The 20,653-nt window shown below is 43.7% G+C and overlaps 1 protein-coding gene and 3 long non-coding RNA genes across 6 annotated transcripts in view; 3 read left to right on the top strand and 1 right to left on the bottom strand.

The window, feature by feature from the left end:
- Window positions 1-6,045, top strand: part of LOC119363712 (synaptotagmin-5-like) — a 52,852-nt gene extending 46,807 nt beyond the window's left edge. Inside the window, exons 10-11 of the mRNA XM_037629082.1 lie at window positions 4,879-5,046; window positions 5,427-6,045. Coding sequence (XP_037484979.1) covers window positions 4,879-5,046; window positions 5,427-5,798 — 540 coding nt within the window. The 3' untranslated portion in view covers window positions 5,799-6,045. The remainder of the gene's footprint in view (window positions 1-4,878; window positions 5,047-5,426) is intronic.
- Window positions 6,046-6,522: 477 nt separating this feature from the next.
- On the top strand, window positions 6,523-7,895 carry LOC119363709. The gene is made up of 2 exons (XR_005174326.1): window positions 6,523-7,348; window positions 7,440-7,895. It is a non-coding gene; the product is annotated as an uncharacterized LOC119363709 (long non-coding RNA).
- Window positions 7,896-9,068: 1,173 nt separating this feature from the next.
- Window positions 9,069-12,487, bottom strand: LOC119363710. Its single transcript, XR_005174327.1, has 2 exons — window positions 11,865-12,487; window positions 9,069-10,848 (listed from the first exon to the last, which is right to left on the bottom strand). It is a non-coding gene; the product is annotated as an uncharacterized LOC119363710 (long non-coding RNA).
- Window positions 12,488-15,450: 2,963 nt separating this feature from the next.
- LOC119363708 lies at window positions 15,451-19,595 on the top strand. 3 transcript variants are annotated; one of them, XR_005174324.1, is made up of 5 exons: window positions 15,455-15,517; window positions 15,886-15,961; window positions 16,809-16,867; window positions 17,254-17,845; window positions 18,619-19,099. It is a non-coding gene; the product is annotated as an uncharacterized LOC119363708 (long non-coding RNA). The 3 variants fall into 3 exon arrangements; XR_005174323.1 differs by having other exon boundaries at window positions 15,451-15,961; XR_005174325.1 differs by lacking the exon at window positions 18,619-19,099 and adding an exon at window positions 19,204-19,595 and having other exon boundaries at window positions 15,452-15,961.
- The last annotated feature ends 1,058 nt before the right edge of the window (window positions 19,596-20,653 follow it).

Below are 20,653 nucleotides of genomic sequence, written 5' to 3'. Positions count from 1 at the left end.
GGAAGCATACGCGGGACGAAGATGCAAAAGCCATCATGAAAGCAAAAGAGAAGCTACGGAGAAAGCTGTGTCAATGAGATGCTGATGAGCAGCAGCAAAGAGGAGCACCCGCACATGAGGACCTAGCAACGCAAATAGCAAGTGTGAGTAGCAGTAGTAGCTACAGGGAAGAGCCAACACGAGAAGCAAGCAGCATGCAAGGAGAAATGATAAGGTTTTTAACGATAAAAGCACTTCTCTTATGCAGGTTATCTACAAATGTATTGGTATGCTCCGTTTCGGGTCGTCTCTACAATGTGTGGAGAATCGAGACTTGTTTACGGTAGTGTGTACACGCTTGGAGAATACGGCGAGGGATACTTTTACCCGACATGGATGGCAACATGATCTTAGGATTGGCCCTCCCATGGTTTAGGCGTCATACAGTCTTGTCATGATTACTTGTATTTTGCCATTTTTAGTTTCTGAGTTTGCACTTGATTTGGCTGTGTGCATCTTGGTTACGCAGAGGCCAGGTGTAATACTTAAACCTATTAAGTAATAAAGTGCCCTTTATCGTAAATGCGAGGAGCAACATGAACAACACGCAACAGATCGAACCAAGCCGAGCAGCACGGTGGCCAACCAGCTGCCAGATCTAGCAGACCAGTAGGCACATGCGAAGCGGAAGTGCAAGACCTGGCGGACCGAGCGATAGCTTTGATTGAGAGGCAGCCAGAGCCGCGCGGGTGCAGCCCTGGCGAGGCCGGCGGATCGGCGAAAGGTAGCTGACGTGGACAGGTGTCGGCGGAAGGCAACCTGGAGTAGCGCAGGATGGCGGAAGCCTGCCGGCGGGATGGCAGAGCACGTAGTGAGTTGAGGTACGACAGCGCGATTCTGGAGAAAATTGGGCAAAAAAGCAGAAGAGGGCGGATCTGGAGGTCAATGGGACGGCCCGATCTGGTAGGTGTGCATCGACCAAAGGGGAGAAGCATGGGGGTGATGGGAGTAGCAGCCGGCAGCAAGAGATAAGGCAGCGACGACCAACGGCCATGCATGATTGGATTGGGAGGGCGAGTTGCGGCGCCCGAAAACCCCCTTAAACCTAGGCTCATGATACCATGTTATGATGCAACTTATCTCTATTGCATAGCCGATGCGGCATATATATACATTACACAAGGAAAGGAAACATGGTCCAATAAGGACTCCTAGACCAATACTAATACTTTCTAACACTTGCATCGGACTCAAAGTGCACTGGTTAGTGCAACGGCACGAGTTGGGCCATGATATCCTACGAGGGCCCAAGGGCATGTAGCTACTTAAGAGTCCCAATGGTTTGACCCTCTTGTGCTTCGTCACCTGCTCCCTCTCTCTTCTCACCTACACCCCTCCTCCGGATCCTCAATCCATCGGGCATTACACGCCATGGTGAGACGGCCTGGTGAGGCCATTGGGATGCGGCACATAGTGTAGATCTTGCGCCGATGGAAGGCAGTGTGGCGAAGAAGGTTGGGGGCGCCGTGATGTCTGGCAGAACAGGAGGCGTGCCGTTTTTGGCCCTCTCTCTTTGGCGCAAGATCCGTAATTGCCTTTTGATTTTCTTTGAAAGAGGGCGTGATGGATCGTGGGATAAAAACCGGTGGATCTTGGGGTAAAAATTGGTGGAAAGAAATCGTAGCGGGGAGGGTGTGAGGAGTTGGATGAAAGGACGTGCGGACGACAGAACATTGCGTTCTTTTTAAGTACTCCATCCGGTCACAAATGGAGTACAGGATAAAAAAAAGGGCAGCCCGGTGCATGTAGCTCCTGCTTGCACAGGGTCCAGGGAAGGGTCCGACCACTTTGGATCTATTGTACGCAGTCAACTTTTTCTGAATCTGATGTATATAGACACGTTTTAGTGTGTTTGTTCACTCATTTCAGTTCGTATGTAGTCCATATTGACATATCCAAACCATCTTATATTTGTGAATGGAGGAAGGAGAGATTCATGGGCCAACCTTTTCGATAAAGGGCGCTTTTATTAACTCAAAATGTAGCATCAAGCGGATAAAAAGCATGATGAGCAACACCGGGCCTTTGCATAACTAAGACGCACAAAGTAGTCATATAATACCGACACCATGCCTATGTCGAAGGAGGTGGTGGACCGATTCGGAGATTATGCTGCCATCCATGTTGGGTAAAATCCTCCTAGCCAACTGCATACATGAGATTCATGGGCCAACGTATCTAGCAGAGTAAATATACATAGTTATATAAATGAGAAGTTGATGGGAGAAACTACGTTAACATCTAGGACTTCGATTCATGAGTAGATTGTGCACCTTTCATGCAGTAACTTTAGTCTTAGGGCTAGCCGGCTAGTTTATGAACCTTAACATTATGTCAGTGCTAGAAGAAGTCCTGACTTTAAATGTTATTAGCATAGTTTTGATGTAATAGTATAATAGTAATTATAATTATATTGTCAAGGATCTGGTAATGAGACCGAGAGTTCTAGTGTCGTGGATCATGTCCTAACGTAAGGGAACGGATTACCCGCCTTTTGTTCATTGTCAAACTTTTGGTTGACGGTTGTCGATGATAAATGGAATTATCTATGACCTGACACCTCAACACCGTATCAACAGCCCCTTCTAAATCTATAGATAGGTTATCATACCAAGGAGAAGCGCCGGTGAGCATGGAAGAGACTTTCCATCCAAGTACACGACCATGGCCAAGATCTAATCCTCATCCACGGCAATCAAGAAGCAGCATCCGCAACAAACAAGTAGCAACTGGCAATTAGAAGCAGCTATTGCGTAAAAAGTAACATCTGACTAAGAATGATCAACAAGCAACAAGCGACTATCGTCATCCGACCTGCAATGTGCATCAAGTTCAACATTGTCATCATTCGACGACCTGTTGCCCAACTAAATGTCAAGTTTGACTACACGCCAACGACACATATCAAACAGAAGACTCCACAACCCATCAAGGACAAAGACAAAGAAGACTACGCTATGTCGACCCACTTGCGAACCAAGCTCCATTATGAATATTAATGGGGGGCTTGTCGTATAAGCGGACCCCACTAAATCTACGTTGGAATTACTTATGGCCTGGGCACCTCAACGTCGTATCAATGGGCCCCACTAAATCTACAGATAGGTTATCACACCAAGGAGAAGCACCACCGACCAGGGAAGAGGCTTTCCAACGAAGTACACAACATCAAAGGAAAACTCTCTACCATGTAGAAAAGGCTATACGTGTTGTAAACCAACAACAGTTCTGGCTCCTATCCCTATACGCCCTACGCACTGATATGGAGTCATCCATACCAGAGCTATATAAGGGGCAACAGGGGGATCATAGGAAGGGAATCCTCTCTTTTTTGGCCTAGTTTAAGCGTACACATCACGTAGAAGATTTCAGGCGCTTTCTGTCGAAATCACCACCACAACTCGCTGAGTTTCCCTAACTCTCTGGGCAACCGCCGACATTGTAATCCTCGATATTCTCCATATATAGGAAAGAGCAAGGTAGGAAGTAGGGCTTTTACCCACCTTGCGCGCCTGAACCTGGTATCCTAATGCGACATCCCCGTGACTACAAATTTCATGTACTAACTCTAGTACCATTGTTACAAATTTCATGTACTATAGTACCATTGTTACGACCCAACAAAAATCTCTCGACAGCGGTACCCTAATCAATACATTTTGTTTAATCAAATAGACTAATTATAAGTGTTTCAAGTCTATGTGTAAGTGAGGAGCACAGATTTGCTGTTGGTTTCTCCAGATATACTTTTAGAAACATTTGGTTTCCTTCTACCACAATTTTATGGGAAGCTCTAATCATGATACTGATTGTACAATGTGGTGGTGTTGTAATTAATTCCTCGCATATCAAGTCTCTGAGTTCCAAACTAATGCTCAGACGTCTTCATCTTCCTTTAAATCAATCAGAGATAGGCCTTTTCAGCAAACAAACCGGGCATGTGTGATCTGTGACATTGGAAAGTAGGAAGCTTGTTACAAATCCTCTAGTGATAGAAAGTCATGAACACATTTTTCTTGCATGAATGCTGGATCTGTAATACTTGTAAGCTGTAACTTGCAGCTTTACTGCCAATTTTTGTGAACTAAGCCAAATCTAAAAGGTTCTAGACAGAACTATTTTCAAAATTATATACTGAAATGGAAAAAAATAACTGTACCAAAAGTTAGTCTTGGATTTTTCTTGAACTAAACATGTACGAAGGTGCTGATTTACAGGTGTCTGCACGGTTCAACTCCCTTAGACTAGCGTGTATTATTCCTGTCATAACCAATCAGTCATCCTTGAACTGTATATAACCAAAGTTTTCAACTGTAAACTGCAAATTGTGAGGAACCTTAGCTGACACCATCCCCTGTTCTGAAAATAATTAGCACTTTACATCTAGTATCTCGTTTATCCCCTCTTGTTTGAACGTTTGAGAAATTTTGCTTGGATGAAAATTTTACTTAATTAACCCAAGAAGTACATTGGCACCATAAGTTGTTCATAACTTCATATCTCTTTTTTTGTCTTGCTATTTGTTATGTGGGGCCAGAAGTACCAGCGCTTGACCAAGGAGAGGGCCACACGCCTGCTGCCTAAGGCTGAGATATGCTTTATATATCTCTTAATTAGTTATTCCCTTTTATATAGAGATTTGTTTCCAAGTTTGTTAGTCTGGCTTAACCAGCAATCCAAGATTAGATTGGAATATAGTCGCAGGCTATTTAATGCCTTATCGAGCACAGTTACAACCTCGTTCTGGTTCAAAGGGTTCATACCACTGTTAGTTTTACAGTTTGTTGTGCTGGTTTCTGAGTACTACTGGGTAACATATGTTTGTTCTGGCTTGTACAGGTTTATGATGAAGACAACCTTCAGCAAGACAAGAGGCTAGGTGTGGCTAAATTAGCAGTGAATAATATTGTGCCCGAGACTCCCAGTGAAATCACTCTGAAGCTTATGCAGTCAGTAGATTCACTTAAGATTAAAGACTACAGGGATAGAGGATCATTACATCTTAAGGTTAGAGTGGGTTTTCTATTGTCCGTTTCTGCCAATGTTGCCTTCAAGCTAGAGAATCTTATAATAGATGTTAAAGCATACACAATTGGAGATTGTTATTAGCATGGTTATATAACTTACAAGCACATCCTATTTGATTTCTCTTGCTAGTTTACTAGTCATATCCTTGTGCATGTGTAGTTTGAAACATTGATATCCAGCTTCGATTTTCTCAAGTCTGCTATCATAGTGAATTAATGAGTAACTGCATATGTCATGCATAAATAAGCACCGACTTGTTTAGTCCTGATCGCGTGAACACGTGATAGTAAAATGATGTGGTTTGACTGCACAGTAAAATTTCTGGACAAAATGACGCATCTAATATTTTGAGTCTTCAGGTCATGTATCATCCATTTACCAAGGAAGAACAACTGGAAGCCCTGGAGTCGGAAAAGAAAGCAATAGAGGAGAGAAAGCGGCTGAAGGAGGCTGGGGTAATTGGCAGCACGATGGATGCACTTGGTGGCGCCGCATCACTAGTTGGTTCAGGTGTTGGATTTGTGGGCACTGGCGTTGCCGGGGGTGTTGGGCTCGTGGGCTCAGGGCTTGGTGCTGGCGCTGGTCTGGTTGGTTCTGGTATTGGTGCCGTGGGCAGCGGCCTTGGTAAAGCTGGGAAGTTCATGGGGAGGACTGTGACAGGGCACTTGGGCATGTCTCGCAAGAGTGGTAGCAGCTCCACTGTTCCCCAACCTGACCAGCCTTCTGCATAACTTGATGTACAGTGAGAGTAGCGTGTCATCTTTACTTTTGGTTAATTCTGAACATGCTTTCGGTTTGCATTCCAGTGTGCTGTATTTGCGGTGCAACTAATATAAACTATTTGTTGGTTTCTTTATTGTATTTTATGTGAACAATATCCTTGACAGGTTACTGTAAATTACAACGACTTTGCGAACCAACCTGTGGTTGAGATGGTTAGGTGGACAGTGGTATCCCCAACCAATCAGGTTTCAAATCCTGGTGCTCGCATTATTCCTGGATTTATTTCAAGATTTTCGGCGATGCGCTTTCAGTGGAAGGAGACTTTTCCGTCAACGACGAGGTGCCTACGATGGCTTCGTAAATCTTAAGATGATATGCCGGCTCAATGTATATGAGCGCTTGTATTGTACTGATGCTTAAAAATTACAACGACTTTCACAGACTAATGTAACAAAACGGTATTTAATCCTTTAACCTAGGGAAACGACTTTCACAGACTAATGCAACAAAATGGTATTTAATCCTTTAACCTGACATTTTCTAGGGAAACGTTTTGATACGAGCCGCCTGCACACAAGCCGCTGATCCAGTTGGAATCGTACGACCCGTAGTCCACCTTATAGCTAGCCATGTGTCACGCGTTCTCACATGGCCCACCCACCCATCGCTTTCCCTCTTATCCTTTCCAGTGTCGTCCTCTAGCTTTCCTTCTCCATTCTCTAGAATCTCCACCGAGCCCCTCCCTCCATTCTTGTCCACCCAACCACCACCGCTTCACCCACACCCCTTATATCGTCCATGGGGCTACCACCCTGACTCCCAGCCCATGCTGGTAGCGGCCGCGATGGGTTGTCCTTCTGCCTACTTGTTTGCTGCTCATCGAGTTTTCCCATGGTTGAGCCCATGGGGCCGTGGCGGAGCTGCAACGGTGATGTGACGAGCTCGTCACCAACCGCCATCGGGATGTTGCACCCGTGCCTGTGGCTTGCTGGAACCGCGTGCCTGGTGAGCTGCAACCATGGTCGTTGTGTTGCAGCGATGAATCCGTCAATGAGCCATAACCAGCGCCAATAGAAGCTGGAACTGTGGTGCAAAATAGCTGCAACCGGTAACAACAGAAGCTGGAACAGGTGATTCTTTTGCTTCAAACGATGGGAGTGGTTTGGGGGCGACGGGGGACGGCACATGTTTTTGCTGCATCCGGCACCACAAAAGCTACATCCGGCAACACAGTTTGCTACTCCCTCCGTTCCATAACATAAGAACGTTTTTGACACTAGCAGCTCTTTGCGCAGTGCCGACTTTTTTTGCTGGAACCGGCATCACATTTGCTACAACCGGTGTTTATTTTTGCTGGAACCAGTCTCCCATGTGAATATGCAATCACCGATGAAGTGCTACAAAGCTTGACATCCTCGCCGGCGACGCTGTAAAATGTTGCAACCGGCAAAAACAAAAGCTGGAACCAACATTCAGTTTGCTGGAAACGGCAAACACGGTAACAACGAACCCCGGCGGCCTTCCTGCGCAAGCATCGACAACAACAAACGTTGGATCTGTGAGTTTTTGTGGTTGTTTTTGCTGCTTGGCGTTGGCGATTCTTTTTGCTACAACTAACATTCGATTCTGCTGGAACCAAACATCTCCAGATGTGGGTTATGGCAGAGGGCACGGGGGGGCTGCATAGTGGCACCCACCATCGACGGAGACGACGTGCGACTTTTTCGGTGCCAACGGACGGTGGCCCTTTTTTTCCTGCGAGGAGCAGAAGTGGAGACGATGCTGCGGGGGGCAAATCCAACAGGGAAAGCAGGGGGAAGCAGACGAGGGAGGAAGAAGACACAACAGGGGACCAAATCGAACGGCTGTTAGCGGCTAAATCGGGTGGCTAGGGACCGACCGGCCGAACTGTTTCGGCCGGCGCACCGGCGCCTAGCACCCGCCCATTTTTATGGCAATTTTAGTCACACAACGATGCTAAATTTCAATGACACATGGCAAGTTTCTATTAAAAACAAATTGAAGCATGAAAGTTGCCGTACACTAAATTTACCGTCGAATTTTTTTGGAGTTATCATGTGCCCGTACGTGACGTGTGGCATTTATCAGGGTCATAATCCTTTCCTGTAATTATCATCTTTTGCTCTTACTAGATGACCCGTTGCGCCGATGGCGCAAGGGCGAGAGTGAACCAAGCACTCAAACCATGCAAGTAAGAACATTGAGACCGATCATAAAATCTTTAAGCCTAAGATATTTAGATGAGCCATTGCACCCCCTAACACAAAAAAATGAGACCAACCCAAGGGTTAACTCTCGTTGGCATTTTTTTATAGGAGAAACACCGCGAGCACCACGCGTCAAAGCTGGGGCTTGAACTCGTGTGGGCTGGTAGCTACCCCAGCTGCCCAGCCAACGGGTCGACGCCCCGTGCTTTTTGCCCTAACACAAAAAGCAAGAGCAAATCAAGCATTCAAACCATGTAAGTAACAGTGTTTAGAGACTGATAAAAAAACCTTGAAGCACAAGGAAATAGATACTTCGGTACATTGTTCATACACATCAGTATATATTACTTCCTCCATTCCTAAATATAAGTCTGTAGAAACTCTAATATGAACTACACTCTAAAATGAGTAAAATGGGTGAATCTACACTCTAAAGTATGTCTATATACATCCGTATGTAGTTTATATTGAAATTTTTAAAAAGACTTATTTAAAAACAGCGGGAGTAGTACATTGGATGGTAGCATGATAGCCAAAAACATAGTTCTGAGGCTTATTTACAATGATTTTAGAAAAAAACTATATGGGCAGACATACATCATAGTAGAAGGGGACGCGCGCCTTGCTGTGCTGTTTTTCTTTTATTGGACTTTTTTCCACCTTTGATTTTTTTGAGGGGGTCTTTTTCACCTTTGATGGTGGGCTCTTCCTCCATGTACCATATTGCATTTTGACTTCTGGTAGTTGCCATTTCAGTAGATTGTTACGGTAGTGGTATCACCCACCAGAGCGCATGAACACCCACCACAACAAAGGAAAGTCACATCTCCTTTGTAGTTGTAGGCATTGTCTAAACAGAAGCTACTCCCTTCGTTCCTAAATATTTGTCTTTCTAGAGATTTCAATAAATGACTACATACGAAGCAAAATGAGTGAGTCTACACTCTAAAGTATGTCTATATACATCCATATGTGGTAGTCCATTTGAAATCTCTAAAAAGACAAATATTTAGAAACGGAGGGAGTAGATGATATTTGGAAAATATAGGATGAAAAGTTAATGCCTTTCATAGCCACATATATTTAGCAGGATATAAATGAGAAAACAACATTAACATATTGGAGAAGAGCTACAGTTACGATGTATGAACATGTTTACTTCATAATTTGGATAAAACTCGTTACTAAAAATGACATATGGTGCTTGTTGGCATAATTAACCTAAAAAAAGATTTTCATATGGGAGGATAACATCGAAGTAAAATGTTTCCTGAACATATCGCTTGTTTTTGTAATAAGAGTCAAGACAATTCACCGGATGCTCAAAATCAGAGTCTGAAGCTTTAAACATAAGCACAACGCTAGTATGAATACTACTAAAATAAATATATATTTATTTCTACAATTATCCCCTCCAACTGCATTTCTCTTAGCCCATGTGTGTGTGGGAGAGCGGGTAGCTCTGAAACTGACCCTGCTTCTTTGCACCAAGACATAAAGAGAAACATAAAATATTATGAGTGATATATTAAACACTCAGGCATAACAAAAAAGACTTCATAAAACTGGATAAAACCTTTCTTCTCTCCATTTATGAGCTACCTAAAGAAAGTAATGCAAGGGGAATGCTAATTGCTACATGAAAAGGAATCATGGTCATCCATGTGTGATGGAGTTTAATATCTACTCCCTCCGTCCCAAAATTCTTGTCTTACATTTGTCTAAATACGGATGTATCAAGTCACGTTTTAGTATTAGATACATCTGTATCTAAACAAATCTAAGACAAGAATCTAGGGATGGAGGAAGTATAAAAGTAGTTTCCCGTGAACGACTCAGTTTCCATGCATTGCTTAGTCTTAACCAGACTTCCGAGACATTCGAATCATTTACAAAAGAGGCAACTTGAGATCATCCAATCAAGAGAAACTCCAATCAAACCTTCTTGAAGACAATTCTCATCAGTCTATAATGAAAGTTGAAGTCACTCAAAACAAAACTAAGATCTTTAGTACCAGACAAAACCTCTTTCATCATAAGAAATAACCCAAATGGGCATTCAAGAGGAGGAAACCAGAAGGGGTGTACAATCAAAATTAATGGCAACTGCTCTCTAAAACGTCATGCCACCAAAATAAATCTCAGATTCTCATGCACTGGATGCTAGCAGTTCATTCATTCTAGCAATACTTTCAGGTTTGGATATGCAACCTCAATCTACAAATGATTTCAAGTTCTTAAATCATTAGGCTAAGACTCAATCTGGTAAGGTAATTTCACACCATATGCCTTCAAACAAAATAGACGGGGTTTTTGAATTCAGGCACACCATATGGTTACTTGGACATAATTTGGTGTATTTTTCCCTATAGTTGTACTAGGAAAATATTATAAAAAATATCATGTAATTTGACATGCTATGGGGTTCTGAATTCGGCTAACAATGATAAAGTACCAAAGAAAGAAGATATTGTATCGGCTATGCCTGAACTGAAATTGTACTCGAACTCCCTCTTCAGACGGAGTTCACAAAACTTGCACGAAGGGATCAAGGAACCAAATGAAATCCTTACAGACCGAATAAAAAAAACTGAACCAGAAAGAAGACCCTCACATACATGCTGGCAAGTCGCAACTAATATATGCTTGGGGGTGGTGTCTTGCAAGTCACAACGGAGTTCACAAAACCTGCAGGAAGAAATCCCAAGCCCTGATGCCCCGATCAATCAAGCTTCTGGTTCACATAAGTTAGCCCATGTATCATTCTTTCTTTGAATCCCTTGTTGTACTTGTGCAAGTTTGATGATCCAGAAATGATTGGAAAATGAATCTATCAAATCCCAGTCAGCACAAATCTATTTTAGGATGACAAAACAATATTAATTACGAAGCCTTTTATCCCAAACAAGTTGGGGTAGGCTAGATATGAAACCCTTTCACGAGGACTTCCCAGGAGGTCACCCATCCTAGTACTACTCTCGCCCAATGACAAAACAATATATGGAAGAAAATTGATTAAGCTCACACCCAGAGATCCATACATACAATGCAAAGGGCTGAACAAATAAAAGGACAATGATTGAACTTACTTCGCAGTGTGATCCTATATCTTATTAAAGCCTAATATCAAGTGTGATCCTAAATCTTGTTAAAACCTAAAACTGAAGGATTCAGCGCAGTTTTGCATTTCATAATGAATACACTAAGGGTCCCAAATAATGTTCAACATCGCAGAAAATTAATAAACCTACAAAAAGGGCCAAAGAAATCAAAAAAAGGAATGCTCAACAGGGGCTCGAATTTGTTGGTTGTTGATTCTCGAAACAAAAAAAATTCTCAAAGAAATTATCTGACATTGACATAGCCCCTAATGTTTTTTTGAACATGAAACAAAATAAAATCTGATTGAATTATATTCCCATGGTTTATGTGCACCACAATACGGCTGCTATAAGAGTATATGATTAGAAACATTTAGTGGACCATGAATCTGACTGCAATAGTACAACTATAATGTCTTCTATTTGTTCTGATCTGGACTGCAATGTAATGAAATTGCAGAAAAAGTAACATGAGCATGGCGACTGTAGTAAATATGAGCAAAACACTGTAATTAGGGAGATCAATCTATACGTACATTATTGTCCAAGAATAAACATATCTTTGGAGCTCCAACAAATCCTAGGGGCTAGGGAGTGGCCAGCTCAAATGACCTCATTCAAAACTCACCATAAATCACACGGAAAACCCACTTAACTAAATAGCACAAAATATGGTATATTTGCGTATTCATACGGAAGAACTCATGGCTGCATAGGTCAAGAAAAGAGAAATAAAACAGAGCACCTGCTTCTGTTGCCGCTTCCATCCATCTGTGACGTCCTCACCTCTCCTCCCCAATTACCAGACTTGCGCCGCCATCACAATATCAACTAAACAGATAGAGAGAATACTCCAACACCCAACCCGGCCTTCCACTATCAAAGCTTCCGCCCTAGAGCCGACCAGAACCTCTCTTTGGCTTGTCTCCGATCCCGCCCCTCGACTCATATTCCCCTCCAAATCTATGAACTGGAGGTCCCCTGACGTACGGCCCCCTGCCGTTGGGCCGCTGACGGGTGGGTCCGGGCCCACACGTCAGTGTGTGGGCAGCCGCGTCCGAACTGGAGGCGTTGTCCAGATCTGGGGGCAAGGAGACGGGGAGAACGTCAGGGTTGCTCCCTGAGCTGGATGGTGGTGACAGCGGACAGAGACATGGCTGGGCAAGCAGATTTGTGGGGCAACGCTGCGACCCGAGCGAGGCCGCCGACGGTGCCTAGCAAGACGAAGAGGAAATTCGAAAGAGAGAGAAAGGAGAGATCTGGGGCTTGGATGCGTGGACTGGGGTAAAGTGCGAGGACACCGACTTAATCAAGGACCCACAGCACAGAGGCCTTCCAGATTCCAGCCATCCACTCTCGAGGCCACGACCGAAAAAAGCCTCGATGCACTGGAGACGAGGATTTATTGGGAGCTTAGTAACTGTACTGATAGATAGCCATGGTCTTAAAGCTTGTGCTTGAGTTTTTGTTTATCTTCTAATGGTACACAAGACCAAGACATGCAGTCGTTGACATTAGGAAGAGTCGTCACTGCATCTTCCATCTCTACTTCTAATGGAGCAGTTGGTAGTCTCGCTTCCAGGTTTTTTTTCGTCCCACCACTTTCGTCCGGTTTTTTTCCGTAGGTTAACCGTCGTAGATTTTTTTCGATGATGGTTTCTTATTCGCCGGTTTATTTACCCCTCAGATCTTTCCTTGCAAATCAGGACTTTCCAAACGTGCACGCAATCACGGATCTAAATTTACTAACTTATCCAAATCAACCGATACCTTCCATTATTGCAAATTTCTTTAGGAAACAAATAATATATTTTAAGGAAACAAATAAAAGATTTTAAAGACACATCATACTTTACTAATAATCACTAAAAATCAAATCTAAATTAATTAACCTTACCTTAAATCACTCAATCACTTTAATTAGAAAACATTTTCTTTCCTAACTGCACCTCGCTTAGTGTGCACATAACAATCCGAAGTAACTAGAGTCACATGATTGAATCCATTTATTTAGAGCGACATGATTGCGTTCCGGGATGGAGGCCATGATTTCGTCGAGGTCGTTGCTGCCTCCTACACTCAGGGTGTGTCGCCGAGATCGAGGCGAGCATGAGGAGCTGTGGCCACCGCCATGGTCACCTCATCGCAGGGGATGGAGCACGCCGTCGGCCTACAGCTTGTGGAGATCAGCACTTTCCAAACGTGCACGCAATCATGGATTTAAATTTACTAACTTATCCAAATCAATCGATATCTTCCATTATTGCAAATTTCTTTAGGAAACAAATAATATATTTTAAGGAAACAAATAAAAGATTTTAAAGACGCATCGTACTTTACTAACAATCACTAAAAATCAAATCTAAATTAATTAACCTTACCTTAAATCACTCAATCACTTTAATTAGAGAACATTTTCTTTCCTAACTGCACTCCGCTTAGTGTGCACATAACAATCCGAAGTAATTAGAGTCACATGATTGAATCCATTTATTTAGAGCGACATGATTGCGTTCCGGGATGGAGGCCATGATTTCGTCGAGGTCGTTGCTGCCTCCTACACTCAGGGTGTGTCGCCAAGATCGAGGCGAGCATGAGGAGCTGTGGCCACCGCCATGGTCACCCCATCGCAGGGGATGGAGCACGCCGTCGGCCTATAGCTTGTGGAGATCACTGTTGCTCTTCAGGTCGCGTGGTGACCGGATCTTGCCGATGTGTCCCTCCCCGACGACCTCCTCTTCGCCCGGTTGGCCGGCATGGATCTCGCCACTACTGCCCTCAACTTCTCTGCCTCGAGCTCGACGGTCAGCCACCATGGATCCCCCAGCTGGAGGGTCACATGAACCAGCCGTCCTCCCATGCTGCAGCGGCGAGAAGGTGACATGGCTCTCCGTACACGAAGAGTGGAGTGTGGAGTTCGGTCAAGTACTTATATACTTGGCCTCTACTGCTGATCCATGTACATGGAGAAGAACAGACAACCGCTCATTCATGCTTCGTTCCACTCCTTTGCGCTACATTACTGGAGGTGACATTTTCCTATCTCTCTGTGTTGTAACAAGCCTGTTGCCTGCATAGTTAATGGATTTTTTATTTAAATTTATCGCTGCTTAGTGCTTTGTTGCAATTGTTCACGCAAGATTCTTATATATAATCCGAGCGTATGTAGGCATACTTAGCTTTGCTATTCCATTTTTTTTGGCGCATAGAAATAAGAGTATTGTCCAGGTTAGGTATTCAATTGAGTATGGTATTTGGATTGCTATCAGAATGTCTTTTCTATGCATGTGATTTCTCACATCTGGTTATAATATTTGTGAAGACATGCATTGCACGTGCACTTGGAAGCGGGCCCGTGGCCCGCGCTGGACGGCGGCGACGCCGACCCGAGCCACCTCGTCCGCGTATTCTTGGAGCTGTGGCTGGTCGATTTACATGAAATTAATTCCCTCAGTTCTTGTGGCAAATACAATACACATAATCCATATTGTTATGCACTAGCTTGTATGTGTGAAATAGATGGATTATGGTCCCGTACCCAATAAGATGGATATGTGTGTGTGTTAGATAGAGAGGGAGAGGGGGATAGAGAGTGAGGAAGACGGAGGGAGAGTGTGTGTCTGTGTGTGTGTGAGGATTTGATGGTAAAAAAGGTCGCCAATGTCGTAATATTGAACTCTTAAAGTTAATGTGGCCCCGTTGCAACGCACGGGCGTTCTTCTAGTCTCTACTCCTAATGGAGCAGTTGGTAGCTTGGTACTCCGGTTTTATTTTCGTCCGGTTTTATTTTCTCTACTCCTAATGGAGCAATTGGTAGCCTGGTAGTCCAGTTTTATTTTCTGTTTTTTATCACACCTCCCACTGGTTTCAATCATTTTGGATCGGTCCCGATCTCTTTCCCTCGATCGCTCCCTCTCCATTCAAGATCTCCTTCCCGATTCTGATTTCTTCTTCCTTTCATGGTCTTTTGTTTCCTTTTATATTGACCGCAATTTCACCCAGAACTGGTAAGTGCTTATTCAATCGAATCATCGAGATCAATCATCCTAACAAGATTTGGTAATTGGCAATCGAAATCAATACACAAGATCTCTCCTTCCTTTTCCACATGATTTTCAATTTCACCCTTTCCATTGTAAAGCGGTAGCCTCCTCCTCATGTAAAGTGATAGCCACAATTGCGTTCGTCCTGAATTTCCCGAAGGTTCTCCTCCTACCGGGACGCCGTGTCCCGGGCCACCTCTTTTCCCCTTTCCATTGCAGGAAGATCTGTGCCCGAACCCCGAGCGACGAGGCCGCACAGATCGTGGGCTGCAGCAGCTGCTGGTTGTGACACACGTCATCGGTTCGAGGGGCGCATTTGGTGGCCCCATCGCGCTCTGATCAATGGTGACCTAAGGTTCTGTCCATCTTCTCCTCTCTTTCGTCGATGGCTGCTCATAGGGGGACGGCGACCTGAATACGTAAACCATCTATGCATGGGCCGGTGTATTAAGAAAGTTTATCAACAATCACACACCAATGCTTTTGCACTATATGAATTTCCCTTTATGACTGTTTTTGTGGGAGCCTTGTAGATGTACTTCTGTAGTTCCTAACATGGTTGTAGGTTAAATGTTTCTGCTGGTTTATTTTTCTGTGGAATCTGCCCCTATTCACATGTTACTACCATCTTCATATGTAGTTGTGGAAATAAAATCAGAGAATGATCTCGCTCCTTTACTCCTTATTTCTTATTTGAAATGCATTTCTTCATGTGAACACCAGGGTTTGTTGAGTGGCAACACGTGGTGAGATGGACAACAACTCAGCTTGGCATCAGGCAAAGGAGAATAATGCACATGTGATATTATCTACATTGATTCCCTTCTTAAAATTGTTGTATTATGTTAACTTGCCATCTACGTACTAGAATTGGTCACAAATGATAGTGCAGTTTGAAGGTAAAATATATGTGTTTTCATTCTGTCATTGAATAGTCAGATCGATCCTTAATAAAGCATGTGCATCTAATGTCACCACTATAGAGACTTGATCTATTCATTTTGTCGTGCTTACACATTAATATTAGTGTCTGTTGCTGGTAAGACAAGGTACACCTTGACGGTTGATTATTTTCTGTTTCAAATTCTAGAGCACAACATTTATCTCTAGCGCGAGCATGGAGTTTGATACCAACTGTTAGTTAAGCTTCGTCTTCTTTTTTTGCATGGTCTGACTGCTCACATATCCACCTTTCCAGAACACCCAACTATTTCCTCCGGTGAACTGCGTAGAGCTTCTATGTGCATCTCCGTTATGTTTAACTACAACAGGCTTATGTAATCTTATCATGAAGTCATTTTTGCCGTTTGTGCACAACGTGACTGCATGTAAATATGTAATGCACCAACTTTGTTCTTCCTTTTTATGTAATGCACCAACTTTGTTCTTCCTTTTTTGTTGTTTTATTGACTCAGTTTACCATCTCAAATGACATTCCCTTTATAGCTAGCACATCATCTCCAGAGAATCTTTTTAAGTTGAAATCCAGTAATTAAATGTTGATTGCATAAGCAGGCTGATGGTATCTTGTTCAAAGAATTTTATTCCTACTGGATGGAACTAAATCTGTTCTTTCCTGAAATATATTGGCACGCAAAGAACTAAATCTATCTACAATGTCTTTGGGCATATTCTGAATTTTGCAGAGTTAGCACAAACCTGAAAGCATTTATGCAGCTCCCAGATGTTGCAGGCAAGAGGAAGGGTACGTACGTCATGCGATACCATGTATCTGGTAGTGGTTTCGTCCCCCAGATGCTATGCATTTATTGTCTGGTTTGTACGTATTTGTGATTTTCCAACTAATACGATGTTAGCTCTATGTTAACCTTCTTTTAGATACTTCCCATGATTTTCTTTGTTGGCAACCCCCAAAATATAAACAGGTGTATTTTCCCATGAAGATGCTAAATTTTGTTTGTCTTATCTATAATACCTAAATAGTTCATCCCCACTACCCTATTTCTCTAAACATGCAAGCTATCCAACTCAGCAGCCTTGCCACATCAGCAATAACTCTTATTTATCTTCACTTGCCAGCTTGCCACATCAGCAAAAAAATTCAACAAGCCGTGTTGTCATTTGTTTCAGGGTTAACAAAATCATGCTGGTAGCCGAAGCGTGCCTCTTTGGGCTTCCATAACAGATGAGGCAGAGTAATAAGCAATAAAGAGAAGCCCAAGAGAAGCCCACCGATGGATCTCTCTTATCCCTTCCTCTTCCTGGCAGCAGAACAGACGATGCCACCCACGCACCATCGATGCCCTGCAGCCGACTGCTTCGGCGTTCTTCCACGCGAGCGAGCAGAGGCACCCCATGGCGCCTCCTCCTCTCCTTCTCTTGGCGCGCGAAGACCTCGACGGAGCCACCTCCATCGCGTCATCGATCTGGCCGCCGCCTCACCTGCGGCTCGATCTTATCTGGGAGAGATGGTGAGGGGTGGGGGTGGCGGAGTAAGGGGAGCCGGAGAGGAAGATCCGGTGCAGGACTCCCACGCTGCAGACTTGAGGCACCCAACCACGGCCACGTCGATGACTCTGCCTCCTGAAGGACGACATCCACCACCTCCCTCCCTGCCGCCCAGAAGTGACGAGGTTGCCGCCTCTCGGCAACTTTCTGTGCTCTCGCAGAAATTCCCCTTCAGATAGTGGAGCGCCGTCGCTCCCATAGTCTTCAGCATCAGGTTGGTGTCTGCACCTTTGCTTCAAAATTGTGTCATGCCAGCCAGTTCATGCAAAGTTAATCTGACGTTCCCTCTTGCATTATATTGGTCTCAAAAGCACATGTGTTGTATCATAAAGGATTACTGATCCATACCATTATGATTATTTCAGTGTCATCACAGATCCGTTCTCTTTTTCATGAAGTTGGCTAGGTGCTTTGGCCACATGACAACTTCCATTTGAAATATAAAATATATAAATCAGTGAAGTTGATGTCATACAACTCATGTTTCGTCACTGTACGAACAAACTTTGAGATCTATATTGCCATCCCAACAGATCAAGACATGGATTACATATTAAAAGTGCATCAATGTTTTGTCGTTTAACACCATGTGTGGATATATCATTGACAACCAATGGTTTTTTATGCTTGAAAAATACTTCATCGCTGCAATATGATGGTAAGATATGTTTTGTTTTCCTCTAGAGAAACTTCATAACTCAAAAACGGTTTTATTTTTGCAGCATTGTAGAGTTCTTTTGAGCGTATGCGATTCCAAATCATATTCTGATTTTTCATTCACAATGCTTTCTTCATTCCCATTATCTTGACCTTCATGGTAATAATTTCCACCTAAATCTAGCAAATAATCACCGGTTATGTATAGTTCAATATTTGTGCATCACCAGTTGTAAAGGGTTCAGTATATCAATTCGTTGAAGTTTGTTGCTATATTCATATGTACATTTCTATCAAATGTACATGATTTCATTTTTGTTGGTGGTCTAGATTCATTGGATTATTCTATTTTTTGGTCAATTTGATTGTGGGAATGACCCAAAATTTGTCAAAGGAGCAATGGAGTGGGTGCTCAAATCTTCATCTTTCGGCTGCTTTAAAATGATTCGGCATCTGCAAGTAATGTTCCCTTCTTATGTGAGTAAGGTGGGGCAAAATCTTCATGAAATACTGTAGAGAACTAGGACATTACCAATCTAGGTGCCATCAGCTTTGTGACCATGTTTATTTCTCTGACTTAAAATTTTGTTGCCTTTTACTTGTGGTCTGGCAAGGGATTTTTTATGTACCATCTCATGGTGGTATTTTTTTCTTCTAACTGTATAATTCATCTATGCTGAGAATACATGCACAAATAAAGTGGGTTGTGTTCTTGCCCCGTTCTGCTACTTGATGCATCTGTCTATTTTCCTCCCATGTCATAATTGTCGTGCGATCAATCTTTTTGTTTGGAATACTAATATATCTATTGCTTTTTTTCTCTTTTTGTTGATCTATTCATCCAAAAATATATCTATTGCTATTTTGTACAACCATGAGCTTCCTTATTGACATATATTGTTACTAATCTCGTAGGGCTCCTGATTCCATGGCGTGCCTTAGTCTTTTGGCGGACATATTTAAAGTTGAGGGATCTTTTATTCCATTTCAATTTTCTTTGGAAATCTTCTGCCGGCTCAAGTGCTCATGTCAAGGAATATAGCTGTATTTTTCTTGGATTTTTCATCTGCCTTGCAATGCTAATGGAGAAAAGGCAACAAAAACTATTCGAGGGAGAGATTGTTAACGAATAGATCAACAAACTATTTGTCATGGAAATTGCTATTTGGAGACCTGGTGCATTTTGAAAGTATGTAACGACCAAGTCTTTGATTGTGTACTTCCAAACTTTGGTTGGTGCAGGATTCCCGTTGTTAGCAGTAGCACCTACACATAGAACTGTACTGGAGAGTGAAAAGTAATTTGCTCTTTCCCCATTAACTCATAACATTATTCCATGTGACTGAAAGAGTGATCTGATCATCAAAATTATCATTTTACATGATCATCAAAGTTTATCCATACATTCCCGCAGCAACGCGCGGGGAATCATCTAGTTAGTATAAAAATGATCTCATCGTCTAAGCAACTCTTCACGTTAGGTGCGTTCGCTGGGCTGTCATTGGCCTGCGAACCAGTTGTCACTCAACATGCTAATATTCCTTACCAACATCAAGATACAGAATCGACCTTTACAACTCATAAGTATTCCACCTCTGCAAGAATTAAACCTGAAATCTTAAACGCGCAGCTGCGCTCGTTCGTCGCGTCGAGCACACACACGTCAACCATTCGATGCGGTCGATCGATCCCACACGCGCGATCCACTTCCGACTAGGTGCCTTATGGGATTACGCGGGGCGTGCGGCGCGTGGTGGGCCTGGCACCTTTATTCCAGACGAAACCGCCCCCACCCCCGCTCCTCTTGTTCGAAACCGCCTGCCCACACCCCCGCAGCGATTTCATTCGAATTCCTCCTCGTCTCCCTTCCTCTCCTCTAGCAACGACGCGACAAGGCGAGGTGATGCGGTGGTCGATCCCGCGTGGAGTCGCTGGTGCGGGAGGCCGTCCGCGAGCACCGCGAGTCGGCGGCTATAGGCGGAGGTAAACCCGGCACGTATCCCCCCTATTCTCGCTCTGCTTCCCAGTTGCGGTCCATGGCGTCCATGGCGTTTAGGGTTTCGGTGACGGGGCGGGCACGAGGTTGTCCATGGCGTCCTCGGGCTCCGCGTCGTCAATGTCGGGGAAGGGTGCGACGTTGGTATGGCGAGGGGGTGTGGTGGTGCTGGGGGAAGGCGGAATTGAGTCGCTGTAAGGGGATACACGCGAACGAATCCTGGTGACTGGGGCATAGGATTCATTTTTTGATGTTGTTTGCTTCTCAGGACGTAGTTGCTCACAAATTTGATGGCAGTTGCTTAGATTTTCCCTATAGTTTGCGAGATGGAGGGGCAGGGTAAGGGGATGCATCCGACTTGGGCAGTTG

The sequence above is a fragment of the Triticum dicoccoides genome, chromosome 2B, assembly GCF_002162155.2.
Source record: "Triticum dicoccoides isolate Atlit2015 ecotype Zavitan chromosome 2B, WEW_v2.0, whole genome shotgun sequence".
NCBI lineage: Eukaryota > Viridiplantae > Streptophyta > Magnoliopsida > Poales > Poaceae > Triticum > Triticum dicoccoides.
Note: the sequence above shows the minus strand (reverse complement) of the source record. Positions and strands in the feature narration are given on the sequence as shown.